The sequence below is a fragment of the Festucalex cinctus genome, chromosome 1, assembly GCF_051991245.1.
Source record: "Festucalex cinctus isolate MCC-2025b chromosome 1, RoL_Fcin_1.0, whole genome shotgun sequence".
In the NCBI taxonomy this organism is placed as follows: domain Eukaryota; kingdom Metazoa; phylum Chordata; class Actinopteri; order Syngnathiformes; family Syngnathidae; genus Festucalex; species Festucalex cinctus.
Genome location: NC_135411.1, coordinates 5,167,295 through 5,192,476, shown reverse-complemented (window position 1 = coordinate 5,192,476; position 25,182 = coordinate 5,167,295). Strand labels below are relative to the sequence as shown.

Here is a 25,182-nt window from a genome sequence, read left to right as displayed (position 1 = left end):
GACACCTTTGCTATTGACAAATGATACTATTTATTTATAGTGGTAGCGGAGAGTTGGTGACTGGCGCATAACAGCAAATAAAATAGCACTGATTAAACCCCAAAACTAAATTACTCAACCAACGAAATTTGGGTTGTTTTGTGGGCTATTTATTTGACCCAAAAGTTTGGTCGCTTCCTTTTCGACCCAATTTATGTTCTTTTTGACCCAACTGTTTTTCTTTTTTTTTTGTTTTATTTAACCGTAACCAAAGCTGCTATGTTTGCACAAATTAGCATTAGCAACGTTAGCCACCGATGGCAAACTAAAATGTTCACTTCTGCTGAGTGCAATTTGGCAGTCCGGACATGAAGCGCTGCCTCCATCAGTGAAAACCGTCCTGAAGGAAAAAAAACGTTGATTTCCCGGTACGCACCGTGCTCTTTGATGTGCCGTATCCGCTTGACCGTCTCCTTGAGGATGGCGCACTTGTCGGGCTTGACGTGGAGGTCGTCCATGTCGTTGATGTTGGCGAAGATCAACTCGGCCAGCTCCTCGATGTACTTGTTCTCCTGCTCGCGGTTTCGCCTCTCCGTGCTCCTCTTGGGGCTGCCGGGCAGGCACAGCGTTGCAAGGGTACGCTAAGAATACAACTTTTTTTTTTTTTTTTTTTGGAATGCTCGGTTCATTGCACGACCCTTAATTGCTTAATCGATCACTGTTGTGTGTGCCTTGTTTGGGGTGGTGCGCTTGCTATGCACACCTCGGCCTCTGAGGGGCGGTGTGGTGCATGCGTGCAGATGACACCGCACATTTTGGGCTGTCAAATTTTAGAGTTAACACAAGAACGACATTGGTGGCAAAAAAAAGGCGCAAAAACTTGACTACAGTGGTACCTCTACTTACGAAATGAATTGGTTCTGGAAGAAAGTTCTTAAGTCGAAAATTTTCTAAGTGGAGACGCATTTTCCATGTAAATGCCCTAATCCGTTCCGAGCCTCCCAAAATTCAGACATAAATGTTTTATAAAGCATAAAAATGCATCAAAACATGTAACAAATACATGTTACAATTAGATTATTGCACAATAAATGAGAGTTGTGCATAATGTAAAAAACAAAGAATAGAGTAAAGAATAAAAATGATGCTCATTTACCTTTTTAACTGCTGTCCTCTTTTTGGTTCATGTTCTCTCTCAGAAGTGTTTTTTTCTGCCTGGTGTTTTGCAAAGAACTGATCCAAGGATGTTTTTTTTTTGTTTTTGTTTGTTTTTTTTTTTTTTAAACAATCCTTCGTGAATGTCCAATGCAAACATCATCTTAGTGAGCAAACGCCCGACTGGTGAACACTTTTTCTGGCCGATTCTTTTAAACAAATTCTGAAACTTGATGGAAACTTCCGGTATGGCGAGGCATCTTTTTTCCCCCCCCAAAAAAAACGGCCCGTCTCGTCGCAATTAAAAACTTACTGTGCTTTCATCAATCACCAATTGTTTGAATTTTTGCACAAATTGGTTGGCCGTTAGTTCATACATTTACGAAAAACTATCGGAACACCTCATGGGCCGCGGGATGAACGATGAGGACGTGTATAGATAACGATCTAGTATACGCTCATAGATACCTATGGTAGGAAATAGCCATAGCCGAAAGTATGTTGCGTTCGGTAATGTATTTTTACCTTTCGTATCTAGAAATTTCTTTCGTAACAAGAGGCAATATTTTCCCGTTGGGGCGTTTCGTAACTCGAAAATTTCGTGTGAAGAGACCTTCGTAAGTAGAGGTTCCACTGTATACTAGACTAAGTGCAATTTCTGTAGAAATTGCGTGGGAATGCTGAAAGCTGAATGCTAAGATTTTGAATGCATGCGGAATTCTTATGAAGTAAATTGAGAGATGAATTGTGTTCTTATGACCTCCTGGTTACTGGGCAATACCAACAGTGCCACCGAGCAGTATCAGACACCTGGTCATAATGATGATATATGTAGGGATGCACGATAATATCGGTGACCGATAATTATCGTCAATTATCGACCAATTGACCGATTACCGGCCGGGTCAAATATCGTTGCCGATATTTGGCATTTTGACAAATATCGGCAAATGACAAATATCGGCATCGGCCATTTTTTGAATCTGAAGGCCGATAAAGCTGGTATCTCACTGAGCAGTGAATGCTTGTGAACGTCGCGAATTTGGGGTTTTCATCAGGAATTAGAAGATGTTCTCACACAGTTTTATTTGTTGTAAATACATTTGGAACATATTCGGACAATTTTTCACTGCAAAGATCTTTTGAAATGTTATACGAACCCTAAAAAAAAAAAAAAAAAAAGAACAAATTCGCTACGTTCGCATGCGTTTGTGAGATACGGGGAACTTTTCATTTATGGATCTATTTAAATTTCCACTTAAAAAAAAAATAGGAACACCCTTCACTTTTTATTTTAAAAAAATGAAATCAAGAAATTATGTTGAAATTTTTGAAAACTTTATTTACAGTCGAACTCTTTAGGGATCTATTTACTTGCTTTTTAATTGTTATTATAATTTTGAATTTAGCTTAACACATGCTAATGACCCTGGAAGCTCACTTTAATTTTTGTTATAATTTTTAAAGAAATACGTCAATATAGTTTAAAATATATTTTTTTTTCTATTTTACTGCAAATGAATATCGGTTTGAAATATCGGTTACCGGCCTCCTTGACTACTAATAATCTGTATCGGTATCGGCCTCGAAGAAAAACACATCGGTCTTTCACTAATTTTGACAGCTCAAATTTTGGCCCAGCATTTTTCAAATTAAAAAACAAAACAGTCATTTTAATCTTATTTCCTGAACAAAAATGTTTTTTTGAATTTTTGGTTCAGTTTTTAACCTCTATTAACCTTGGCAGGTATGTGTATTCATAATTTCAAGGTCCATATGACTACCACGACGTCAATGTTAACATGTATTAAGCGTAAGCGATTTCCTCGCGATGTAGAGTCGCGTTAACGCATTAGCTCCCAAAAACGTATAAATACGTCATATTTTAAATGTTTTACGTGTCCCAAAGACGTATTAATACGTTTTTGTTGTTTTTTTTTAATGCCAGAGCATAGAGAAGGCTTTGATGCAGTCTCTCTACCGCAGAAAATGGTTGAGTGGCAGCAGAGTATAAGAGATCAACCCGGTCATATTAAAACAAGTTGATTTCCCCACAGTTCTAAGCAGAATTGTGAAAAACGCTGAAACTTAGCTATGTTCTATTGCTAATTGCTGCACAACGGAATGAGATAGGAATATACTTTTTTTTTTCCCTGATAAAAGAAGAGACTCTAATCTCTCTTTTGGTATGTTCCATATTTTTATAGCAATAGAACGTAATATTTCACGGGCCTTGAAAAATCAGTCTCAAATCCAGGAAAACACTTAAAAGTGAAAATGCTTGGGAGTGAATGAGTTAAGAGGCGCTGCAAAAATTGCTGACCTTGGCCCCAGCACGTCTGAGGGGCAGTCCTTCCTCTTGAGGGACTCGGGCCCCCTCGCGGGCTCCGGGGTGGCGTGCCCCCCTCCGCTACTCATCTTCAGCAGATCTCAGCGCCTGCAAGGGGGTGGACAAGGAAGGGAAAAAAAAAAAAAAAAAAAGTGATTCCGACTATTCGCCAAACACTATCGTGTCAAAGGAATAGGTAAGCAGAGCTGCAATCTTTTGGTGCTGCTTCGAGAACACTCAGCTCAGAGTTGGCTTAAAGTAAAATAGCTTTTAAATGATTTTGAAATGACTGACTTTTTTTTAAATGAGCTTTTACTAATTCATTCATACAATCAATCAGAAAAATGCGATTTGCTTCTGTCAAAATGGCGGCGAGTGAATGAGTTAACGATGACGTGCATTTGAAGTAACCAAATAAACAAACTAAGGTGGGCCTGTTGCTCATGTAAACGGTCTGGACATGTCCCGGGGTCATAGTAACCCCACCCCCACACCCTTATCCCAATTAGCCCCTCCCCCAGCCACCCCCACCGGAGCGTCACCTGACTGTTACATAAGCGTCAGCCCGGCGGGGGTTAACGCCGAGCAGATGAAGGCAGAAAGGACGGATCATAATGAAGGAGAGAGAAAACAAGAGCGATCGAGCGAGAGGGAGGACAGAAAACATGCGAGGTAACGGAGAAGATGGAGTCGGAAAAAAACCCCCAAAAAAACAAAACAAAACAGCACAAACATGTCAGACATCACGCTGGCGGCCAGCAAGGAAAAGCACCAAACAGCAGGAGGGTCATCTGTCACTCTAAATGAATAATTAGGCCCCGAGGAGGAGCGAGTGCGGCCTCATTACGCGAGGAAGAAGAGGAGGAGGAAAAGATGGAGGGATGAAAAAATGGAGGAGAGCGCAGAAAAAAATAACAACAGGTGGTCCCAGGTCGGGTCCCAGGAACGATTAGGATCGAAAAATGCTACGTTGGCTGCGCATACACACACACACACACACAACATGACAAATGAAGAAGAAGGAGAATATTGACACGCAATGGGTAGGAAAAGTCTACACACCCCTGTTCACATTTTTTTGATAATCTGACCAAGATTTTGAGACAATTTCACCATTAACTCATTTGCTCCCAAAAACGTATAAATATGTTTTATTTTAAATGTTTTAAGCGTCCCAAAGACGTATTTATACGTTTTTTGTTTTGTTTTTGTTGTTTTATGCTAGAGAAAGCTTTGATGCAGCCTCTCAACTGCAAAGAATGTTTGAAGACATGGTAGTTATTACACAAACGGCCAGTAGGTGGCAGCAGAGTATAAGAGATCACCCAGAGCCATGTTGAAAAAAAGCTCAATTAATGAGAATTCGAAATGGATTTGTGAATAATGATGAAACTTGGCTATATTCTAATGCTAATTTCTGCAAAATGGAAACAGATAGAAATATACTTTTTTTCCCTGATGAAAGAACAGACTTGAATCTTTCTTTTGGTAGGTTCCATATTTTTATAGCAATAGAAGACAATATTCTGTGGGCCTTGCAAAATCGGTCCAAATCCAGTAAAACAATGGCTGGGAGTGAATGAGCTAATATTACATTTGTGGAATATGAGTTATGCAGCGAAATCCAGGGGACATTTTGCCACGAGCTGTCGACCGAAGATGACATCACAGTTGTTCAGGCCTCAGGTAACAATTGTTGTGGATTTCTCAGTAGTTAGGCAAGATGTATGAAACGTGCCTTTTGGGCTTCTCTATACAGTATTTGATATTACAAATATTAGTAATAATTACAAATAGATTAACACACACAAATACAATAACAAAGACACATAGTTCAAAACTATTCTATCAAAATATTACACAAAAAAATACTAATCAGTCAAAAACACAAATATGTTAGACAAAAAAAAAAGACAAAAATACGATAAACAAAATCAGACAAAAGCATACAATACTGTATGATACACAAATATTGGCAAACATACAAAAATATTACACAAAATAGTTTTTATAGAATTAAAAAAAATAATAAAAATAATTTATTTCACAAAAACTCCTAAATTGCTTCCACCATTGATTGAATAACATTTTCTTCGTCAGCAGAAAACTTCCTGCTTCTTTTTTTTTTTTTCCCCCAGCGAGTGCCAGGAGTCGTTTGGATAGTATCCAGTCCACTTTCTTTCACTAACCCGGAAGTAAACGAAAAGAGGAATTGTGGATGATATAGGTGCTAACCAGTGACATAAACGGCACTGTTAACTTTGACGGTGCCGTTAGCAAACAGCGCGACTAACCATGTTTTGAACGACGCATATTTGACGGCCGGTTAGCTAACGGCAAGTTGAGCATTTAATCGGCGTTTAGGGGTTAAACAGTAGGGATGTAACGATATCCAAACGTCACGATACGATATTATCACGATATGAAGGTCACGACACGATAATTATCACGATATTGTGGGGTTGGTTAGCGATATTAAAAAAAGGTCACATATTGTTAAAAAAAAAAAAAAAAAGAGGTCATACCACAAAAAAAAAAAAAATTATGCTTTTGTACATAACAGCAATGCATATAAGCCACCTACAATCTCTAATAACAATATTGAGGCACTTACTTGCTAATGCAATAACATATTGATCGCTTCACAAACAAATTCGGTTCCCCTTCATCTGACAATTAGCATAGATTTTAAACATAGAAGGCCAAAACATCCCTAATGAAAATTAAATTGCACTAATAAACTAGCCACTAGAGGGTGCTAGAACTGCACGAATGGAAATCAAGCTGACTTTTTTTTTAACACATGTTGTCCTTTTAAATATTGTGAACATGACGACATTGTGATGATATTGTGGCTGTTTTAATATCACAATATCACGATATTGCCCTTATCGTTACATCCCTATTAAACAGTGGTTAAAATAACCGAGAATTTAACAACCGTACCCCTGAGTGAGAAATCACCAAAGGAAGATCGGACAACTTTGCCATTAGAAAGAAAATGTAAACCATGTCTGAACACTTAAAGCGAAGCGGCCGTCTGCCATTTTGCTTCCTCTCATGTCGTTCCAACTGCTGTATACGGGAAGCCATCTTACAAAAAAAAGATGACACTAACGCGAGCGCGAAGACGTCGGACTTTCCCGGCGTCGGCGACTAGGGCTTATGTATGCCGGCAACATAAAGAAGATTTCATACGCGGGATTAGCAAACAGGACCAGGACCGACGGCGACGTACACGAGCTATATGTGCGCATACGTACGTCGAGTAATAACCATACGTCACGGGTGGCTGAGTGCGGCATCAGGCAGCCATTTTATGGTCAGTGACCGTTGCCATGGACGATTCGCACACTCCCGAGTCCCGCCGGCGTTCAATTCTCAGACGAGGGAGTGAATCATTTCAGGAGCCAGTCGACACTCGGCTCGGGGAGCAGCGGGTCCGATATTCATTGTTGACATGGGACTGGTTGCTATGGCGATTGTCACTTTGGACCCCAGTTGAGGAGCAAGGCATCGAGACTCGGAGGTTAATCTCGCAATCTTGAAAGCAACCCCGGCTGTCATGACAAGTTTGGAGATTATTTTTGAAAAATTAATCTCATAGTTATGTTAGCAACAATCAAAGAAACAATATAGAGCAACATTGTCGTGACAGCCGGGGTTCCTTTTAACTCATTTACTCCCAATAACGTATAAATACGTTTTTTTAATGTTCTAAGTGTCCCAAAGACGTATTTATTCGTTTTTTTTGTTTTTTTTTTATGCTAGAGCATACAGAAGGCTTTGATGCCACCTTTCAACTGCAAAGAACGGTTTCAGAAATGGTAGTTATTACACAATCGGCCAGCAGGTGGCAGCAGAGCAAAGGACATCAACCAGGGCCATCTAGAAAAAAAGTTCAATTACTTTGAATTTTAAATAGATTTGTGAAAACTGATGAAACTTAGCTCTCTTCTAATGCTAATTGCTGCAAAACGGAAACAGATAGAAACATACTTTTTTTTCCTGATGAAAGAAGAGACTTTAATCTTTCTTTTGATTGGTTCCATGCTTTTATAGCAATAGAACACAATATTCTGTGGGCCTTGCAAAATCAGTCAAAATCCAGTCAAACAGCCGGGAGCGAACGGGATTGCGAAATGTGAAAATGGCGGCGAGTGAATAAGTTAAGGACGTTAACTTGAATTTAATTCTTTAGGAATGAAAATGTGACATAGGAGTAGAGCTGGCAAAATGAAATGATTAATCGGCAAGTATTTTAACTCATTTGCTCCCAAAAACGTATAAATATGTTCTATTTTAATTTTTTTAAGTGTCCCAAAGACGTATTTATACCTTTTTTTAATTTTTATTTATTTTATTTTATTTTATTTTTTTTATGCTAGCTGTCAACGAAACAAAACTGGCTGAACTCAAACTTCAACCAAATCTAAAGTTGTGCAACTCAACAAAATATTTTGTGCAAACTTGTTCCAACTTAAGCTACTGTTTTAGCCCCTCAAAATAGCAGTTGTATTTTTTTACTGAGTCGGCTTATCGAGCATGAGCAGAGACCCATGAAAAACTCTCGAGAAACCATGTCCAAAAAGACACGTGTCTGCCATTTTGAGTTGAAGTGACCATTGAAGCGAGTAAACACTTCAACAGTTCTTTGAAAATCCAGTCGCTGAAGCCAATTTCACTTGGCAACATGACAAACGGCAGTCGACCCACCGAAAAGTCTCACCGAGCTACCGTCCAAAACAGACAGGAAGTCTACTGTTTTTTTTCTCCAAGACAATGTTGTCCTGAAGATTCTGTTAAATTGCACAAAAGATTCATTTTCACCATCGCATGTGAGCGTAACATGATGACGAACTTTGATACTGTGTTGTTGTTTTTTTTTAGAAATCAGCCCTCAAAGCCCGTTTCACTTAACAACCTGAAATTTGGTATGCCCATTCATCTTAAGTAGGCCCACAAAAATGTCTCAAGAAGTCAGATCCGCAAACACATTGGAAGTCTACCGTCATGGTTTTAAGCAGCCATTGTTAGTCATAACTTGCGATCGTCCAGCGTCACTTTGAAAGACAATTAAGGACTTCATTTAGGAAAAAATGACATTTAAGACTTTTTAGGAGCACGTAAAACACATCCAAGCTGGTCTGGCAATCAGTAAAATTTGACTGTGCCGAGATACGAGGTTGCCAAGCAAAATTCCAGAAAATACAACCGTTTTTTTGTTTTTGTTTTTGTTTTTGCTAAATTCAGCCAGTTTCACTTTGCAACATGAGATTTGGTCAGCATATCTATCAAATGCGGACCCACAAAAAGCTATTCCCCAAAAAGAGACAGGAAGTTGTCCGTCCATTTTGCTTTGAAGTGGACATTTAAATGTAATTGAGAACACTGTCCAAGAGTCCTTCAAAGATTCACTTCAGTTTACCTGATTGCAAACAAATTTGAATAATTTTTGCTAGACAGCTACAGTTGACACTAAATTGCCAAGAAAAAAATAAATAAAGTCAGCAATGCGTGAGCAGAATATGGTGGCGAACCCACCAAACAGGAAACTTTTAATAATTCAACTGCAACTGTGTTTTTAGAAAATGTATCCCCCGAAGCCAGTTTCCCTTAGCAACCTGAAATTTGGTGCGCCCATTTATCTTAAGTAGACCCACAAAAAAGTCTTAAGAAGCCATGCCCAAAAAGATACCGGAAGTCTACCATATTGGTTTTAAGTAGCTATTCTTCGTTCATGTTTTAGTGTTCCTCAAATGCTAACTTGCCAATTGTCATACAATTATGGTTTTCATTTTTGGAAAATTACTTTTTTTTTTTTTAGGGGTCCTGAGCACATCCAAACTGTTGCGGCAACAGGTAAATTCATACAAGGTTGCCAAGCAAGATAAAAAATATTTTGGTGAAATTCAGCTGCCAAAGCCAAAGGAGTAAGACCCACAAAAAGTCTAAAAAAAAAAAACAAAACAAAACAAAAAACTATGCCCTAAAAGAGACAACAAGTTGGCCATTTTGCTTCCAAGTGGACATTTTAAGAGTAATTTACAACATTTTCGAGGGATCCTTCAAAGATTCAAAACCATTTTGTCGAAAAAATGCGACCAATGTCTGCTTGACAGCTGGGTGACACTAAATTGCCCCCCCCCAAAAAATAAAAATAAATGAAAATTCAGCATTGCATGAGCGGAACATATTGGCCAATTTTGATGACCTGACACCAAAGAGAAAAACCAATAATTCAACTGTGTTTTTTGAGAATTCAGCCCACCCCGAAGCCAGTTTCATGAAATTTGTTCGGCATGACCGTCATGTTGTAGACTCAAAAAATAAAATAAAAATAAAAAACATAAAAAAATTAATAAAAAAAATGCTTCAAGAATCCATGCCTGAAAAGACACAAGGAAGTCTGCCACTTTGGTTTGAAGCCACATGAGCTCGGAAATTCATCAGAAACACTAACGGACACATCGTCATGCCGATGAACACCAAAAACCCGCCGGGAAGGATCTGCACTAGGGCTGGGCAATAAATCGAATTAATTCGATACATCGTCATTTTAAAAAATCGAATCGTTGAGAATTTGCTAAATCGTGAAATTGAGTTTGTTTACAATAGCTACCAACTACTTAATTGTGGCATTTAAGCACAAACTATGAATGCTAAGTGGATGTTAAAACTGATCTAGAATCAATATACGTTACTGGTGTCTGAATATTTTGAACAGGAATTATTTTTTGAATAAATGAAACCTTTAAATAAACATTTGTTGGATGTGTTAGGTTAAAGTCGATTAAAATCGTAATCGTCCTGAATGACTGCAAAAATCGAGATTTTCTTTTTTGGCCATATCGCCCAGCCCTAATCTGCACCAACGCCGACTCGTTTTCTTTCCCTGCGCAACAATTGCGAATGATGTAACCGGACGCTCGAAACGATCCAGCACAGAAAGAAACATCGCGACGGAATCCGCCCTTGCCTCGCTTTTTTTTTGTCGCACGGCCGGCTGGTTTCTGCCGAGTTGTTGTCAAAGCTCACAAAAGAGGCGGAAAGCAAACTTTACGGGAAACTTCCGTCCGAGACGCGGCGGCGAAGACACACAAGAACCTCTCGACAAGTAAACGCGAAGAGTAAACTGCGCGAGTGAACACTCGACTCCAACCGGAGAAAGAAGAAGAAGAAGAAGAAAAAAAAGCTTTTAAGCCCTTGGAGGTGTCTCTAAACTATAATGACGGACAGCAGCAAAAAAAACAAACACTCTCTAAAAAAAGTCAATTTTCAAAAGCTTCTTCCAGCATCACAACACAACAACAGCAACAAAAAACTGAAACCGGAGCGTTCGATCAAACCTTTTACCTACTTGAGATTTCTTCAAGTGAAACGGAAAAGTCCTCGAGAAAGCACGGACGGTGGTAAACGTCTCAAGATGATGCAGAGGAAGCGCCACGTCGTGGAATTTAGCAGCTGCTAACTGTTCTCAACGTTAGCGAAGCTAATGAGTCGTTTGTCATATGCAGCATGTTAAAAAAACAACAACTTTGGGCTCACTTAGAAAAAAAATTTCCGCCAATAAATCCAATGCTGTGATTGGTTAATTGCACACTTGTAAAGTTACTCGTAGCTACTCGATTAGCTAGCTTGGGCAACCGATGATATTAACTCGAACAAGCCTGGGCTGACGTCACACCATCGGATCCGAGTCCGCAAATTATGATTGGATTTTTTTTTAATTTGCCAGGCCCACTTGTATGGCCGAAGTAGTAGCCATTGGTTCAAAACACGAGCTAACACTTATGGGAATGCCATAGACACGGGCTATTAGCAACTTTCTCTTTCCAAACATGACGTGAGAGTGTCTTTAACTCATTTGCTCCCAATAACGTGAAAATACGTTTTTTAGGTTTTAAGTGTCCCAAAGACGTATTTATACGTTTTTTTGTTTGTTTTTTGTTTTTGTTTTTATGCTAGAGCATACAGAAGGCTTTGATGCAGCCTCTCAACTGCAAAGAACGGTTGCAGAAATGGTAGTTATTACACAAACGGCCAGCAGGTGGCAGCAGAGTAAGGGAGATCAACCAGGGCCATCTAGAAAAAAAGCTCAATTACTTAGAATTTTAAATAGATTTTTGAAAAATGATGAAACTTAGCTTTTCTAATGCTAATTGCTGCAAAACGGAAACAGATAGAAACATACGTTTTTTTTTCCTGACGAAAGAAGATACTTTAATCTTTCTTTTGATAGGTTCCATGTTTTTATAGCAATTGAACACAATATTCTGTGGGCCTTGCAAAATCAGTCAAAATCCAGTAAAACAGCCGGGAGCGAACGGGATTGCGAAATGTGAAAATGGCGGCGAGTGAATGAGTTAAAGTTGACAAAATGAAAGCAAAAACACATGAAGAAAAAGTGCACCGTCATCTCATTTTACAGCCGATGCCTCTTGATAGCGTGCCTGGAAATTAGCAACGACCAACCTACCTAGCTTGTAGCGTACGTGTGACGTCACGCATGTTGAAATCGTGTCTTTGATCAACTGTTGAAAGGAGATTCAATTCTCATCCTCTTTCATCTATAACCACTTCAAACATCACACTACTAGCGCATGTAGGAATGAAAAATTATTTGTTGTTATTGTTGTTCATGTTTTACGTTTATGCGTTTCTGTAAAGCACTTTGCGACCGTTACGACTGATTTAAAGCGCTATATCAATAAAGATGACTTGAGTTAACATTTCAAGTTGACTAATATAGTATGTAATTGTAATGACACTGTAATAACCATGTTATTACCAACAGAGTACTTTTACCCCGCATCCATGCAATTCAAATTTCTATGCCACGGCTCTGTGGGCTCAACTCACACACATGCACACACGTTTGAATTTCAAATATGACAGACATGTTATTACACTGTAGTAAATGTGTTATTACAATGTACTGCATATTACGACTGGACTACACTACACACATGAAATGCCAGTGGCTCTTTGGGCTCAATTCACTACACAAACGCATTCAGAGCTCAAAGTCCAGCTCAAATCATGCACAAACTAGCCGCATACCGCGCGTCATTGAAAAACATAAAAAGCAAAAACGGCGTTTGAAGTGACAACCAAGCACACAAAAACAAGCAAAGTTTTGACATTGCTGCATGGGATTTTTTTTTTTTTCTCACCTGCGCTCGCCGCTTGGGTTAAACCTGTCCATGACCAGTCCCGACCGACCGAGGCCACCATTCCATTACCAGTCGGTGGCTAACGTAACAACAACAACAACAACAACAACACTGGCCGGACTGTGCGTCCGCTCGCTTTCCCTGCGTGAGATTACCGCTCAGCATGCGTGTGTGTGCGTGTGTGTGTGTGTGTGTCATTTCCCACTAATGACAGCTGACAAACTACATGCTACAAATCCTCCCTCCCTCCCCCATCACGCTTGGTCACATGCTCCTGCCATACACGCACGCACACACACTCCCCGCCCACCTATTAGACGCACTCGCTTGATCTCGGGCAGTGTGAGAGCTCCTCTCATTGTGTTTTATGTTGGGGGAAAAAAAATAAAATAAAAAAAGTTTGACTTGGTTTTGCAAATTTATAAACGTTATTACACCGTAGTAAGTGTGTTATTACAAGGTGTGTTATTAATAGTAACAGTAATATTATTACAGTACATATGTTATTCTAATGGCTCAGTAGTTTCACGTTACGCACACGCGTGCGCACGCACACACACAAACACTAAGTGTGGTGTAAATGTTATGACACTGTAATAAGTGTGTTATTACAATGGATGTGTGGGTTAACCACACCCACACACTTTAATTGATGTGTGGTGTAAATGTTATGACACTGTAATAAGTGTGTTATTACAATGGATCTGTGGGTTAACCACACCCACTCACTTTAATTGATGTGTGGTGTAAATGTTATTACACTGTAATAAGTGTTTTATTACAATTAGGGGTGCACGATAATATCGGTGGCCGATCACTATCGGCAATTATCGACCAACTTGACGTCAAACAGATGAACCAGGTAATAGAGAAATCTGTGTTATTACGAGGTTTTATTAATAGTAACTGTAATATTATTACAGTACATATGTTATTCTAATGGCTCAGTAGTTTCGCGTTACGCATGCGCACACACATAAACAACTAAGTGTGGTGTAAATGTTATGACACTGTAATAAGTGTGTTATTACAATGGATCTGTGGGTTAACCACACCCACACACTTTAATTGGTGTGTGGTGTAAATGTTATGACACTGTAATAAGTGTGTTATTACAATTAGGGGTGCACAATAATTAAGTTGGTCGATAATTATCGGCAATTATCGACCACCTTGACGTGAAACACATAAACCAGGTAATAGCGAAATCTGTGTTATTACGAGGTGTTATTAATACTAACATTATGACACTGTAATAACTGTGTTATTACAATTAGGGATGCACGATAATATCAGTGATAATTATCGGCAATTATCGACCAACTTGACGTCAAACAGATAAACCAGGTAATAGAGAAACCTGCCGATAATTATCGGTTATTACAATGGCGCTGTGAGTTAACCACACACACACACCAACGCACTTTAATTGATGTGTGGTGTAAATGTTATGACACTGTAATAAGTGTGTTATTACAACTAGGGATATATCGTCACGCTTCTAATTACAATGGCTCTGTGGATTAACCACACAGTCATATCAAGCCAAGTGTGGCGCAACAACTGTTACGACACGGTAATAAACGTGTTATTACACGGTCATTTACTACTATTTCATATTTGACAGTCGGGCATCACTATTCACCCACGAATATACATGTATTGGTGGAGGCGGGACATTTTTATGCACGATGGTGAACTCGTGCAGAAATCTGCTCCGGAAACCAATTTCCAACACTGCATTTTGGGACGGTACCTTTCACATGGAACACGGACTAACTAGGAAGCGTGCATTCTAACCGCAGCATGTGACATGCTTAACGGGGGGGGGATCCAAACGTCACACCCTCGGCCTTGAACCTGCGGGCGGAAAAGTTTTCACAAGCTCACCTTCGGTTTTTACCCCGCTAGCGGGACCCCGGGGCCGCGACAACATCAACAGAAACCTGCTGCGTTTCCCACACTCGGCGGGACCCGGAGGCCGGCATGGTGCCGGTCCAAGGTTCAGCCTGTTCCCACTTGTCTTTGTTTCACGCGCTGACAAACGGACAGTTTTACCCCCCCCCCAAAAAAAACGTGTTTTCATTTGAACAGCTGAAGCGATGTCGAAAGTGGAACGCGCGGCGAGCGTCCACCTGCTGGAGGAGCAGGCAGGAAGTCACATGATCCACCCGGTGAGTCACATCCTGTCTTCCGCAACCTGCTTCATCATCCTCGACGCCTTAACATCAATCGTCACGATTTGGTGGTTCAAGTTGTGTTCGCGTTCAATATTGTGCCATTTCAATAATACAGTGTCGTTGCGACGCGTTAAAGGTACAAAGTGTGTGTGTGTGTGTGGGGGGGGTAAAAATAATACCCGACTCCATATGGTTATCTTCCGTTGTGAACTCATTTGATTGGAGTTTAGTCAACACTTTGTGTGACCGAAGCCCCTTTCGCTATGCCTGACAAAAGGTAGTTCATACAGTTGTCGCAGTTGTGCGTGAAAGGTACCACAAGAAAACAAAGGGATGAAGGAAAAATGGCTCTAAATTTTTGATCTCCTATGTGAACGCGTTTGTTTCGAGCTTTGTGATTTAAACTCTTTCACAGTGCCCATCAAAGCAGTGTTGCTGTTTTGTGGAAAAGGTACCATAAAAAAAAAAAAACAGGCCATGAAGGGGAAACTGGCTCATAAGTTCTGATGTTTTATGTGAACTCATTTATTTCAAGCTTTGTGGATTTTTACCGCTTGCCCACCAAAGCTGCCTTTTTCCTGTTTTGCTGAACTGCGTGAAAGGTAGCAGCACAAAATACAGCGCCACATTGTTATCTTCCTTTGAGAACTCGTTTGGTTAACGCAATGTGATTTTAGTTCCTTTCACAGTGCCCACCAAAGCAGTTGTTTTCCACTGTTGCTGTTTTGTGTGAAAGGTACCAGAAAAAAAAAGGGCATGAAGGGGAAAATGGCTCTGATTTTTTGATCTTCTACGTGAACTCATTGGTTTCGAGCTTTGTGATTTAAACTCTTTCACAGTGCCCATCAAAGCTGCCTTTTTCTTCTGTTGCAAAACTGCGTGAAAGGTAGCGGCACAAAATACAGCGCCACATTGTTACCTTCCTTTGAGAAATCAATTGTTTGTAGTTTGGTTAACACACAATGTGATTTTAGTTCCTTTCACAGTGCCCACCAAAGCAGTTTTTTCCCCTCTGTTGCTGTTTTGTGTGAAAGGTACCATAAAAAAAAACAGGCCATGAAGGGGAAAAAGGCTCACAAGTTTTGATCTTCTATGTGAACTCATTCGTTTCGAGCTTTGTGATTTTTACGCTTTCACACTGCCCACCAAAGCTGCCTTTTTTCCTTTTCTTGCTAATCTGCGTGAAAGGTAGCAGCACAAAATGCAGCACCACATTGTTATCTTCTTTTGAGAACTCAATTTGTTTCTAGGTTGGTTAACACACAATGTGATTTTAGCCCCTTTCACAACGCCCGTCAAAGCAGTTTTGCCCTTCTGTTGTTGTTTTGTGTGAAAGGTACCAGGAAAAAAAACAAAAAACGGCATGGAATGGAAACTGGCTCCGGATTTTATATCTTCTGCGTGAACTCATTCGTTTCGAGCTTTGTGATTTTTACGCTTTCACACTGCCCACCAAAGCTGCCTTTTTTCCTTTTCTTGCTAATCTGCGTGAAAGGTAGCAGCACAAAATGCAGCACCACATTGTTATCTTCTTTTGAGAACTCAATTTGTTTCTAGGTTGGTTAACACACAATGTGATTTTAGCCCCTTTCACAACGCCCGTCAAAGCAGTTTTGCCCTTCTGTTGTTGTTTTGTGTGAAAGGTACCAGGAAAAAAAACAAAAAACGGCATGGAATGGAAACTGGCTCCGGATTTTATATCTTCTGCGTGAACTCATTCGTTTCGAGCTTTGTGATTTTTACGCGTTCGCAGCGCCCACCAAAGCTGCCTTTTTTCCTCTGTTGTAATCTGCGTGAAAGGTAGCGGCACAAAATGCAGCACCACATTGTTATCTTCTTTTGAGAACTCAATTTGTTTCTATAGTTGGCTAACACACAATGTGATTTTAGCCCACCAAAGCAGTTGTTTTCCGTCTGTTGCCGTTTTGTGTGAAAGGTACCAGAAAAAAAAAACAGGGTATAAAGGGGAAACTGGCTCATAATTTTTTTATCATCTAACTGAACTCATTTGTTTCGAGCTTTGTAATTTTTACGCTTTCACATTGCCCACCAAAGCTGCCCTTTTCCTCTGTTGCTGAACTGCGTGAAAGGTAGCGACACAAAATACAGCGCCACATTGTTATCTTCCTTTGAGAACTCGTTTGGTTAACGCAATGTGATTTTAGTTCCTTTCACAGTGCCCACCAAAGCAGATTTTCCACCCGCTGTTGCTGTTTTGTATGAATGGTACCAGGGGGCGGAAAAAAAAACAGCATGAAGGGGGAACTGGCTCCACATTTTAACTGTCCTTTTGTTGAACTCATTTGTTTCTAGTTTAGTTAGCGCGCAAGGTGATTTCAGCCCCTTTCACAGTGCCCGTGAAAAGCTTCTTCTTTTTTTTTTCCCCCCTCTGTTGCTATTTTGTGTGAAAGGTAGAGGTGCAACTCGATGTGCCACATTGTTCGCTTCCTATTTCAGAGTTATTACAATCTAACTTTAGTTTATTCTGCTGTGATTTCGTATTTAGACAAACATTTTCAGCAGTGAAAAAGAAGAAGTGAGCGCACACACACACACACACACACACACCAGAATGATGACTCAGCAGGCTTTGTGTGTTTGCAAAGTGGGTGGAGTCAAATCCAAAACCAATAAACACATTAGTCATAATTGTGTGTGCGGTGACAGGTTACACAAACAAACAGCATGGATGCAATTATGCAAAAAAAATAAATAAAAATTATAGCTCTGCTTTAAGTCCGTTTAGCTAAATGCTAACAAGCAATGCAAAACGTCACAGGCAGGCTAACAAATAGCATCACATCAACACGTTGTAGCCACGCAAGCTAACAACGCCCGCGGGCATTTTCAAGCCACGCGCATTCAAAGTCACAAATGGTACAGCGCAAATACCAATAGTATTTGCGTCAAATTATTTGGTTGTTGTCTTTTCGCAACTTGCCGAGTCAGCCCAAATGACACTTTCACATAAGGATGGGGGGGCGAGGGGGGTGAATGGGAAGTTCCCACAAACCACATGACAGTTTATGACATTGCTGGGATTTCGTAAGGGAGAGTGAAATTACAATCTTGCTCGCTGTTATATAACCGCCGACTTCATGCTGGCTAATAAGAAAAAAAAACAAAAAAACAAAAACAAAACAGACACTTGGAAACGAGGAATTATTAGAGGAATACACATCAACAATAATCAATACTAAAAAATATTGAAAGTGCGTTTATAACGGACACAATTATATGCAGATTTAGCTACTTGTATAGTGCAGGACAACTTTACTGTCTATAATAGTAACACACCTTGTAATAACACAGTTATTACAATGTTATAACAGTTGTTACGCCGCTCTTAACTTGGCATGTGCGTGTGAGTTTATTTATACATACATATATATATATATATATATATATATATATATATATATATATATATATATATATATATATATATGAGGGCTGGGAATATTTGACTGTCCCACGTTTCGATTCGATTGCGATTTTCGATTCTCGATTCGATTCAGAATCGATTTTCGATTCAAAATGATTTGATTGACAAATGATTTCTGCTTCAATTTACAGATATACACACGATTGTTTTTTTTCCACAAAAACAGCATGTGGGCTACAACTGCCTTTCCCCCCTTCTTCTTCATTCATAATTTAAATAAAATAGATTTTTGGATATTAATATCGATTCGATTCATAAATGAGAATCTCGATTCTTTTATGAATAAATTTTTTTGGCACACCCCTAATATATATATATATATATATATATATATATATATATATATATATATATACATACATACATACATACATACATACACTATATATACATACACTATATATATATATATATATATATATTTACAGTGGAACAAAAAAACTGAATAATTTGAGCAATTTGTAAGCACCATTTTCCTTTTGTAAAACCCAAATCAAGTCTTCATAAGCATCCATCAATTTTCTACAATTATTCATAATTCCATAATTGGCTGCTGCCGTTTCCTGCTCATCAAACATTTTCTTCCAAACGTCCGTTGCTAATGACCATGTGGAAGCTTAAAAAAAAACAAAAACAAAACATGGCGTCAGCAGAAAACAGGGGTCAGCGAACACGTTGCCACGGGAGGGAGGAGCCACGCCACAATTAGCCCGGTTCACAAAGCCTGTTATGCTATTAGCTTGCATTAGCGCGCCGCGGCGGCCCCGTGCGCGTCGCGGCTCGACCCAAAACCGAATTAGCGCGCTCGTTACGTAACCAGCGGGATTTTTGGACTTCGCTTTGCACGCCGTCAAGCTCCGTCGCCCGCAGGCTTGAAAATTTTAAATAAAATGAAAATCAATCAAAAGATAGCAGGAATACAATATTAGTACAGTGGAACCTCTACTTACGAACGTCTCTTCATACGAAATTTTCGAGTTACGAAACGCCCCAACGGGAAAATATTGCCTCTTGTTACGAAATAAATTTCTCGATACGAAAGGTAAAAATGCATTACCGAACGCAACATACTTTCGGCTATGGCTATTTCCTACCATAGGTACCTCTGAGCGTAAATACGAGATCGGTGTTTTGCATCGTTCTGGCATCCCATTGGCTAAGAGGAACCTCTACCAGAGGTATCTATGAGCGTATACTAGATCGGTGTCTATACACGTCCTCATCATTCATCCCGCGGCCCATGAGGTGTTCCGATAGTTTTTCGTAAATGTATGAACTAACGGCCAATGAATTTGTGCAACAATTCAAACAATTGGTGATTGATGAAGGCACAGTAAGTTTTTAATTACGACGAGACGGGCCTTTTTTTGAAAAAAGATGCCTCGCCATACCGGAAGTTTCCATCAAGTTTCAGAATTTGTTTAAAAGAATCGGCCAGAAAAAGTGTTCACCAGTCGGGCGTTTGCTCACTAAGATGATGTTTGCATTGGACATTCACGAAGGATTGTTTATTTAAAAAAAAAAAAAAAACACATCCATAGATCAGTTCTTTACAAAACACCAGGCAAAAAAACAACAACAAAAAAACACTTCTGAGAGAGAACATGAACCAGAGGGCAAAAAACGATGAGGACAGCAGTTAAAAAGGTAAATGACCACCATTTTTATTCTTTACTCTATTCTTTGTTTTTTACATTATGCACAACTGTCATTTATTGTGCAATAATCTAATTGTAACATGTATTTGTTACATGTTTTGATGCATTTTTATGCTTTATAAAACATTTATGTCTGAAATTTGGGAGGCTTGGAACGGATTAGGGCATTTACATGGAAAATGCGTCTCTACTTACAATTTTTCTACTTAAGAACTTTCTTCCAGAAACAATTAATTTCCTAAGTAGAGGTATAGCAAGAAATGTCACTCCGTCAAAAAAAAACATTTTTCTTGCAAAGTTAAAAAAAAAAAAAAAAGTTGTGGTGTTACCATAAAATAAAATGCGGCAATGGCAAATACAATATGAGAAAATATTATTTAAAAAAAAATAAAAAATAAACCTAAAAAAGGGGGGTGGGAATCTTACAAAAAATACATTCTAATTTTATAAGAAAACTGTTGGAATATTACAAGAAAAAATATTTTGCAATCTTGTGAGAATAATGTCCTACTTTGATGAGGAAAATATCAGAATATTACTATTTTTTTTTATTATTTTTTTTAAATATAATACAATTTTATAATTAATAACAGGATATTTCAAAAAATAAGTTGGGAACAGTACAATTTTTTTTTCTAAAAATTGGAAAAAAAATAAAATAAATTAGAACCTTATAAGTATAAGGTCCCAAATTTAATTTAAAAATTTGGGATGTAAGGGCAAAAAAATATGGAATATCAAAAGGACTTTTTTCTAAAAATAAAAACATTGTAATATGAACAATGATAATTTCCAAATTACACTTGTAAAAATTCTCAATATTACAATTTATTTTTAATTTTAAAAAAAAAATCTTCAAGGAATTATGTCCATATTTAATTAGAAAAATGTTTTTTCTTAAAAAAAAAAAAAAAAAAAAAAGGTAATCTCACACCCCCAAAAAAAATTGTACAGTAATCAAAATATTTTCTCAAAATAAAACTGAAAAAGTTACCTTCCAAAAATAATGTCCAATTTTGATTTGTAAAAATTCTCAATATTAGAAGATTTTTTAATATTTTTATTGGGTAACGTTCCAGGCATTATGTCCTAATTTTGTCAGAAAATGTGGGCCTATTAGAAGTTTTTTTTTTCTAAAAATAACAACAACAAAAATAATAATAATCTTACAAAAAAAAAAAAAAAAAAAAAGGTTGAAGGTCAAAGTCCCACCAATTGACACACCCACCTAAATGGGGCGAATGGGTCACTTTTTTTTTTTTTTTTTTTTAAATATATCGTCTTTGGTATGATCCAGCCGGATCATGAACCAATAACCTCCCAGTCTCAGGCCAGACACTCAACCACTAGTCCACTGTGCTGGTGTACATTATTCTGTCAGATAAAATAATGTCCTAATTTTACTGGAAAATGTCATGTAAAATGGATTGGAAAGACAAAAGGTTGGATCTTCCAGGAATTATGTTATTAATTTGCAAGAAAATTGCAGGACTATTACAGAAAAAAAGAAGCTATTTTTGAATAATAATTGATAATTGATAATGTCATAATTGTATTTATTTTCTGCAAAAAAATGTATGTACACCGACTGGTGTACGTTATTCTGTCAGATGAAATAATGTCATGTATCAAAGTAATTTTGCTCAAAAATGTCATGTAAAATGGATTGTAAGGACAAAAAAAGTTGGATTATCAAAATCATTTGTTCCTAAAATAAAATTAAAAAAAAGTTTTTATCTTATATTTTTATAACATTAAAACTTTCAAATGTCCAAATTTTACTTGTAAAAATTCTCAATATTACAAGATTTTTGCTGCTTTTTTTTTTTTTTTATCTTCCAGGAATCATATGTTGTTAGAAAAATGCGAGACTATTACAAAAAATCTAAATGAAAAAAAAGTTTTAATCTTATATTTTTATAACATTAAAACTTTCAAATGTCCAAATTTTACTTGTAAAAATTCTCAATTTTACAAGATTTTTGTTGCTTTTTTTAAAAAAAAATCTTCCAGGAATCATATGTTGTTAGAAAAATGGGAGACTATTACAAAAAATCTAAATGAAAAAAAAGTTTTAATCTTATATTTTTATAACATTAAAACTTTCAAATGTCCAAATTTTACTTGTAAAAATTCTCAATATTACAAGATTTTTGTTGCTTTTTTTTTTTTTAATCTTCCAGGAATCATATGTTGTTAGAAAAATGCGAGACTATTACAAAAAATCTAAATGAAAAAAACGTTTTAATCTTATATTTTAAAAACATTAAAACTTTCAAACGTCCAAATTTTACTTGTAAAAATTCTCATTACAAGATTTTTGTTGCTTTTTTTTTTTTTTTCTATCTTCCAGGAATTATGTTGTTAGAAAAATGCGAGACTATTACAAAAAAATCTAAATGAAAAAAAAGTTTTAATCTTATATTTTAAAAACATTAAAACTTTCAAACGTCCAAATTTTACTTGTAAAAATTCTCAATATTACAAGATATTTGTTGCTTTTTTTTTTTTTATATCTTCCAGGAATTATGTTGTTAGAAAAATGCGAGACTATTACAAAAAAATCTAAATTAAAAAAAAAGTTTTAATCTTATATTTTTATAACATTAAAACTTTCAAATGTCCAAATTTTACTTGTAAAAATTTTCAATATTACAAGATTTTTGTTGCTTTTTTTTTTTTTTTTTAATCTTCCAGGAATCATATGTTGTTAGAAAAATGCGAGACTATTAGAAAAAATTAAAATGAAAAAAAGTTATGTTTGAAGAATAATGTCAAAAGTTGTTTTTTTGTTTGTTTGTTTTTTTTAATTATTTTGTGAGAAAAATGTGTTTGACATGCTAAATACGGTAGGCAAAAATATCAGTCATATGAGAAAAAAATTTCTTAAAATTGAATAATGTCCTAATTTCGCTGGATACAAACATATCGCCATCGATTGATTGTTTACATTTGAGTAAGTAAAAATGTGACCATGTCGCCATTCGTTTGCCGTTTGAAAAGCAACTTGCAACTCTGCGACGCTTAAACGCGCGACTACGGAAAACCACAATTCCAAACGTGATTGCAGACGGGCTGGTTTGGAATCCCGCCGGGTCCGTAAAAACCCCCCCAAAAAAACGAAACGACTCTTGCCGAAAAATAATCCAACAACACGTCAAAGAATGCAGAAAGTGGAACGAGCGCCGTGTCGCAATCCGTCATCTCAAAGTTCACGTTTGCGCCGCTGTCAAAAGCAAATACAGTAATCCCAAAATAGTCGAGAAAAAAAAACAACAAAAAACCGCACACAGGTCCAACGTGAGAGATAAGATTACCAGCGCAGGCCAAATGTCACGTCGGCCACAAAGAAACCAAACAGCACAACTCAAGCAGAACCGAAAAGAAAAAAAAAAAAAAAAAAGTACATCGCCAAACTCATATTAATGTGCTCAAAATGCAAGAAAAAGCACAAACATCTGTGCAGATTTTTTTAAGTCAAAGGTTGCCATTAAAATGTTACTTTCACAATTGTACATTTGTCTTGAAAAGATTACCTGACAGTTTCATATTTTTTTTAATTATTATTATTAATGCGGACAAGCTGAATGTTGGCACTTAAATGCACATTTCACACAATTGTACATTTTTCAACACCTCCCAAAAATGTTGAACTAGACAGTGTTGCACAGTCGGCACTAAAATTTCACACAATTACAAAAATTTCGACACATTTGGCAGTAAATAAGAGCAGATTTTGTTGTTTCTGCATGGTATATTCCACCTATTTGCATCCAATATTCAAATGTGAGATTGAAAAAAAAAAAAAAAAGTATTTTACTGACAATAAAAGCAAGTTTGTATATTTATTTTGACTGAACTAATCACAATTGCTGTAAAACGAGTATACTGGACATATCTTGTTTTTTGTTGTTTTTTTGTACACGATTTAGCAAAGTAAATTTAAATGGACACTTGATTTTAATTTGAAACAACCCCACCGGAAATGATTGATCCCGTTAGTCCGCACGACAGGACTTCAAACTTTAAACTGCAGCGAAAAGACCTTTTATACCCACTTGAACAAAAAAATAAATAAAAAATAAATAAATAGTTTGATTTCATTGACGAGTTGCGATCTTTTAATCGTACTTTTGCGCCAGACAAATTAAAATAGAAGTAACAGGTGCGAGTGGGGTTGCTGTCACTTCGACCCCCTCTCGACTTCGATCAGGAAGTCGATTTAAAATTAAACACACAAAGTCCATTGTGGGGGGGGTGTCATAATGTTTGCCCGATTAAATGGGTCAGTTGGCCAGCACACGCGTTTGCCCAAGCGAAAATAAATTCGCTTTTGATCCACTTTTTCCACCCCCCATCCTGATGCCTCGTCCACCGGCTCTCCTGACCAACATGTCGCCCGGCAGCAAGCACCTCTTTGCCGCTAAACACACCGCGACGGCGTCGCTATACTCGCTCGGAGCCTTTAGAGTCGACCAACTGACCGAATCAGAAAAAGAACAGACTCGTAACACGACTCGCGCTTCTTGTTCGGCATTTGAAGATGGGAGAGGAGGAACGCGTACACCTTAGGGCGGTTGTCAACCACAAATCGAACGCACCTCTCAAAAGTGGGACAATGTCCGGGAAGGAGACGTTCAAAGCACGGAAATGGGCTTCAAAATGGAATGAAAACGTCGTCGCGCGACTTAAAGACGGTGGGAGAGGAGAGGAAGAAGGTGAGGGTCGAGCCGAAACTTACCTGACAGCTGAGCGGCTGAGGGCTCGCGGTGTGCGGGATGGAAGAGCCGCTGCCGCCCGGTACGTGCGCGGCTCCGCCATGTTGGGAAGGTACAAATGACAGTCCAGTCCGGGACAGTAAAGTACACAAGGCAGGTTGCTTGTTTATCTCTTCGGCCGCCCCCCCCCTCGGTCGGCCCTTTCTGACCCTTCCCCCATAAAGTGACCACCTCCAGCAGTCACTTTATTAGGCACACCGGTGAGTGGCAGCCAATTCAACGCTCACGTCTGGAAACGCTTGACCACAAATGAATGTATCCAGCTAAATGTCAGGTTTCTCAATGACAAACAAAAAGTGACATGCCTGATTTTTGTCGCGCAAAATAAGACAGAAGTGGGGTATGCACCCAGGACCGGTCGCCAGTCAGCATGGCAGCATTCCAAAGGTTCTCGTAACCAAATCAATGATTCATTTCGCCGACAGCCTTTTGAGAACATGTTGTGTCGCTGCGTGACCTTTGACCTGTTGGTGTGTGTGTGT

The 25,182-nt window shown here is 38.1% G+C and overlaps 1 protein-coding gene across 5 annotated transcripts in view; it reads right to left on the bottom strand.

Moving 5' to 3' along the window:
• LOC144013515 (nuclear receptor coactivator 2-like) overlaps positions 1 to 24,832 on the bottom strand; it is a 54,069-nt gene extending 29,237 nt beyond the window's left edge. For 2 of the 5 annotated variants that reach the window (XM_077512495.1, XM_077512520.1), the window contains exons 1-3: positions 12,640 to 12,813; positions 3,458 to 3,571; positions 416 to 588 (exon numbers count right to left, since the gene is read on the bottom strand). In XM_077512495.1, the coding sequence (XP_077368621.1) occupies positions 416 to 588; positions 3,458 to 3,552 (268 nt within the window). In that variant the 5' untranslated portion in view covers positions 3,553 to 3,571; positions 12,640 to 12,813. Of the gene's footprint in view, positions 1 to 415; positions 589 to 3,457; positions 3,572 to 12,639; positions 12,814 to 14,529; positions 14,668 to 24,663 lie in introns of those variants that run through there. The other 3 variants (XM_077512505.1, XM_077512513.1, XM_077512528.1) reach the window with 3 other exon arrangements.
• Positions 24,833 to 25,182: the final 350 nt, after the last annotated feature.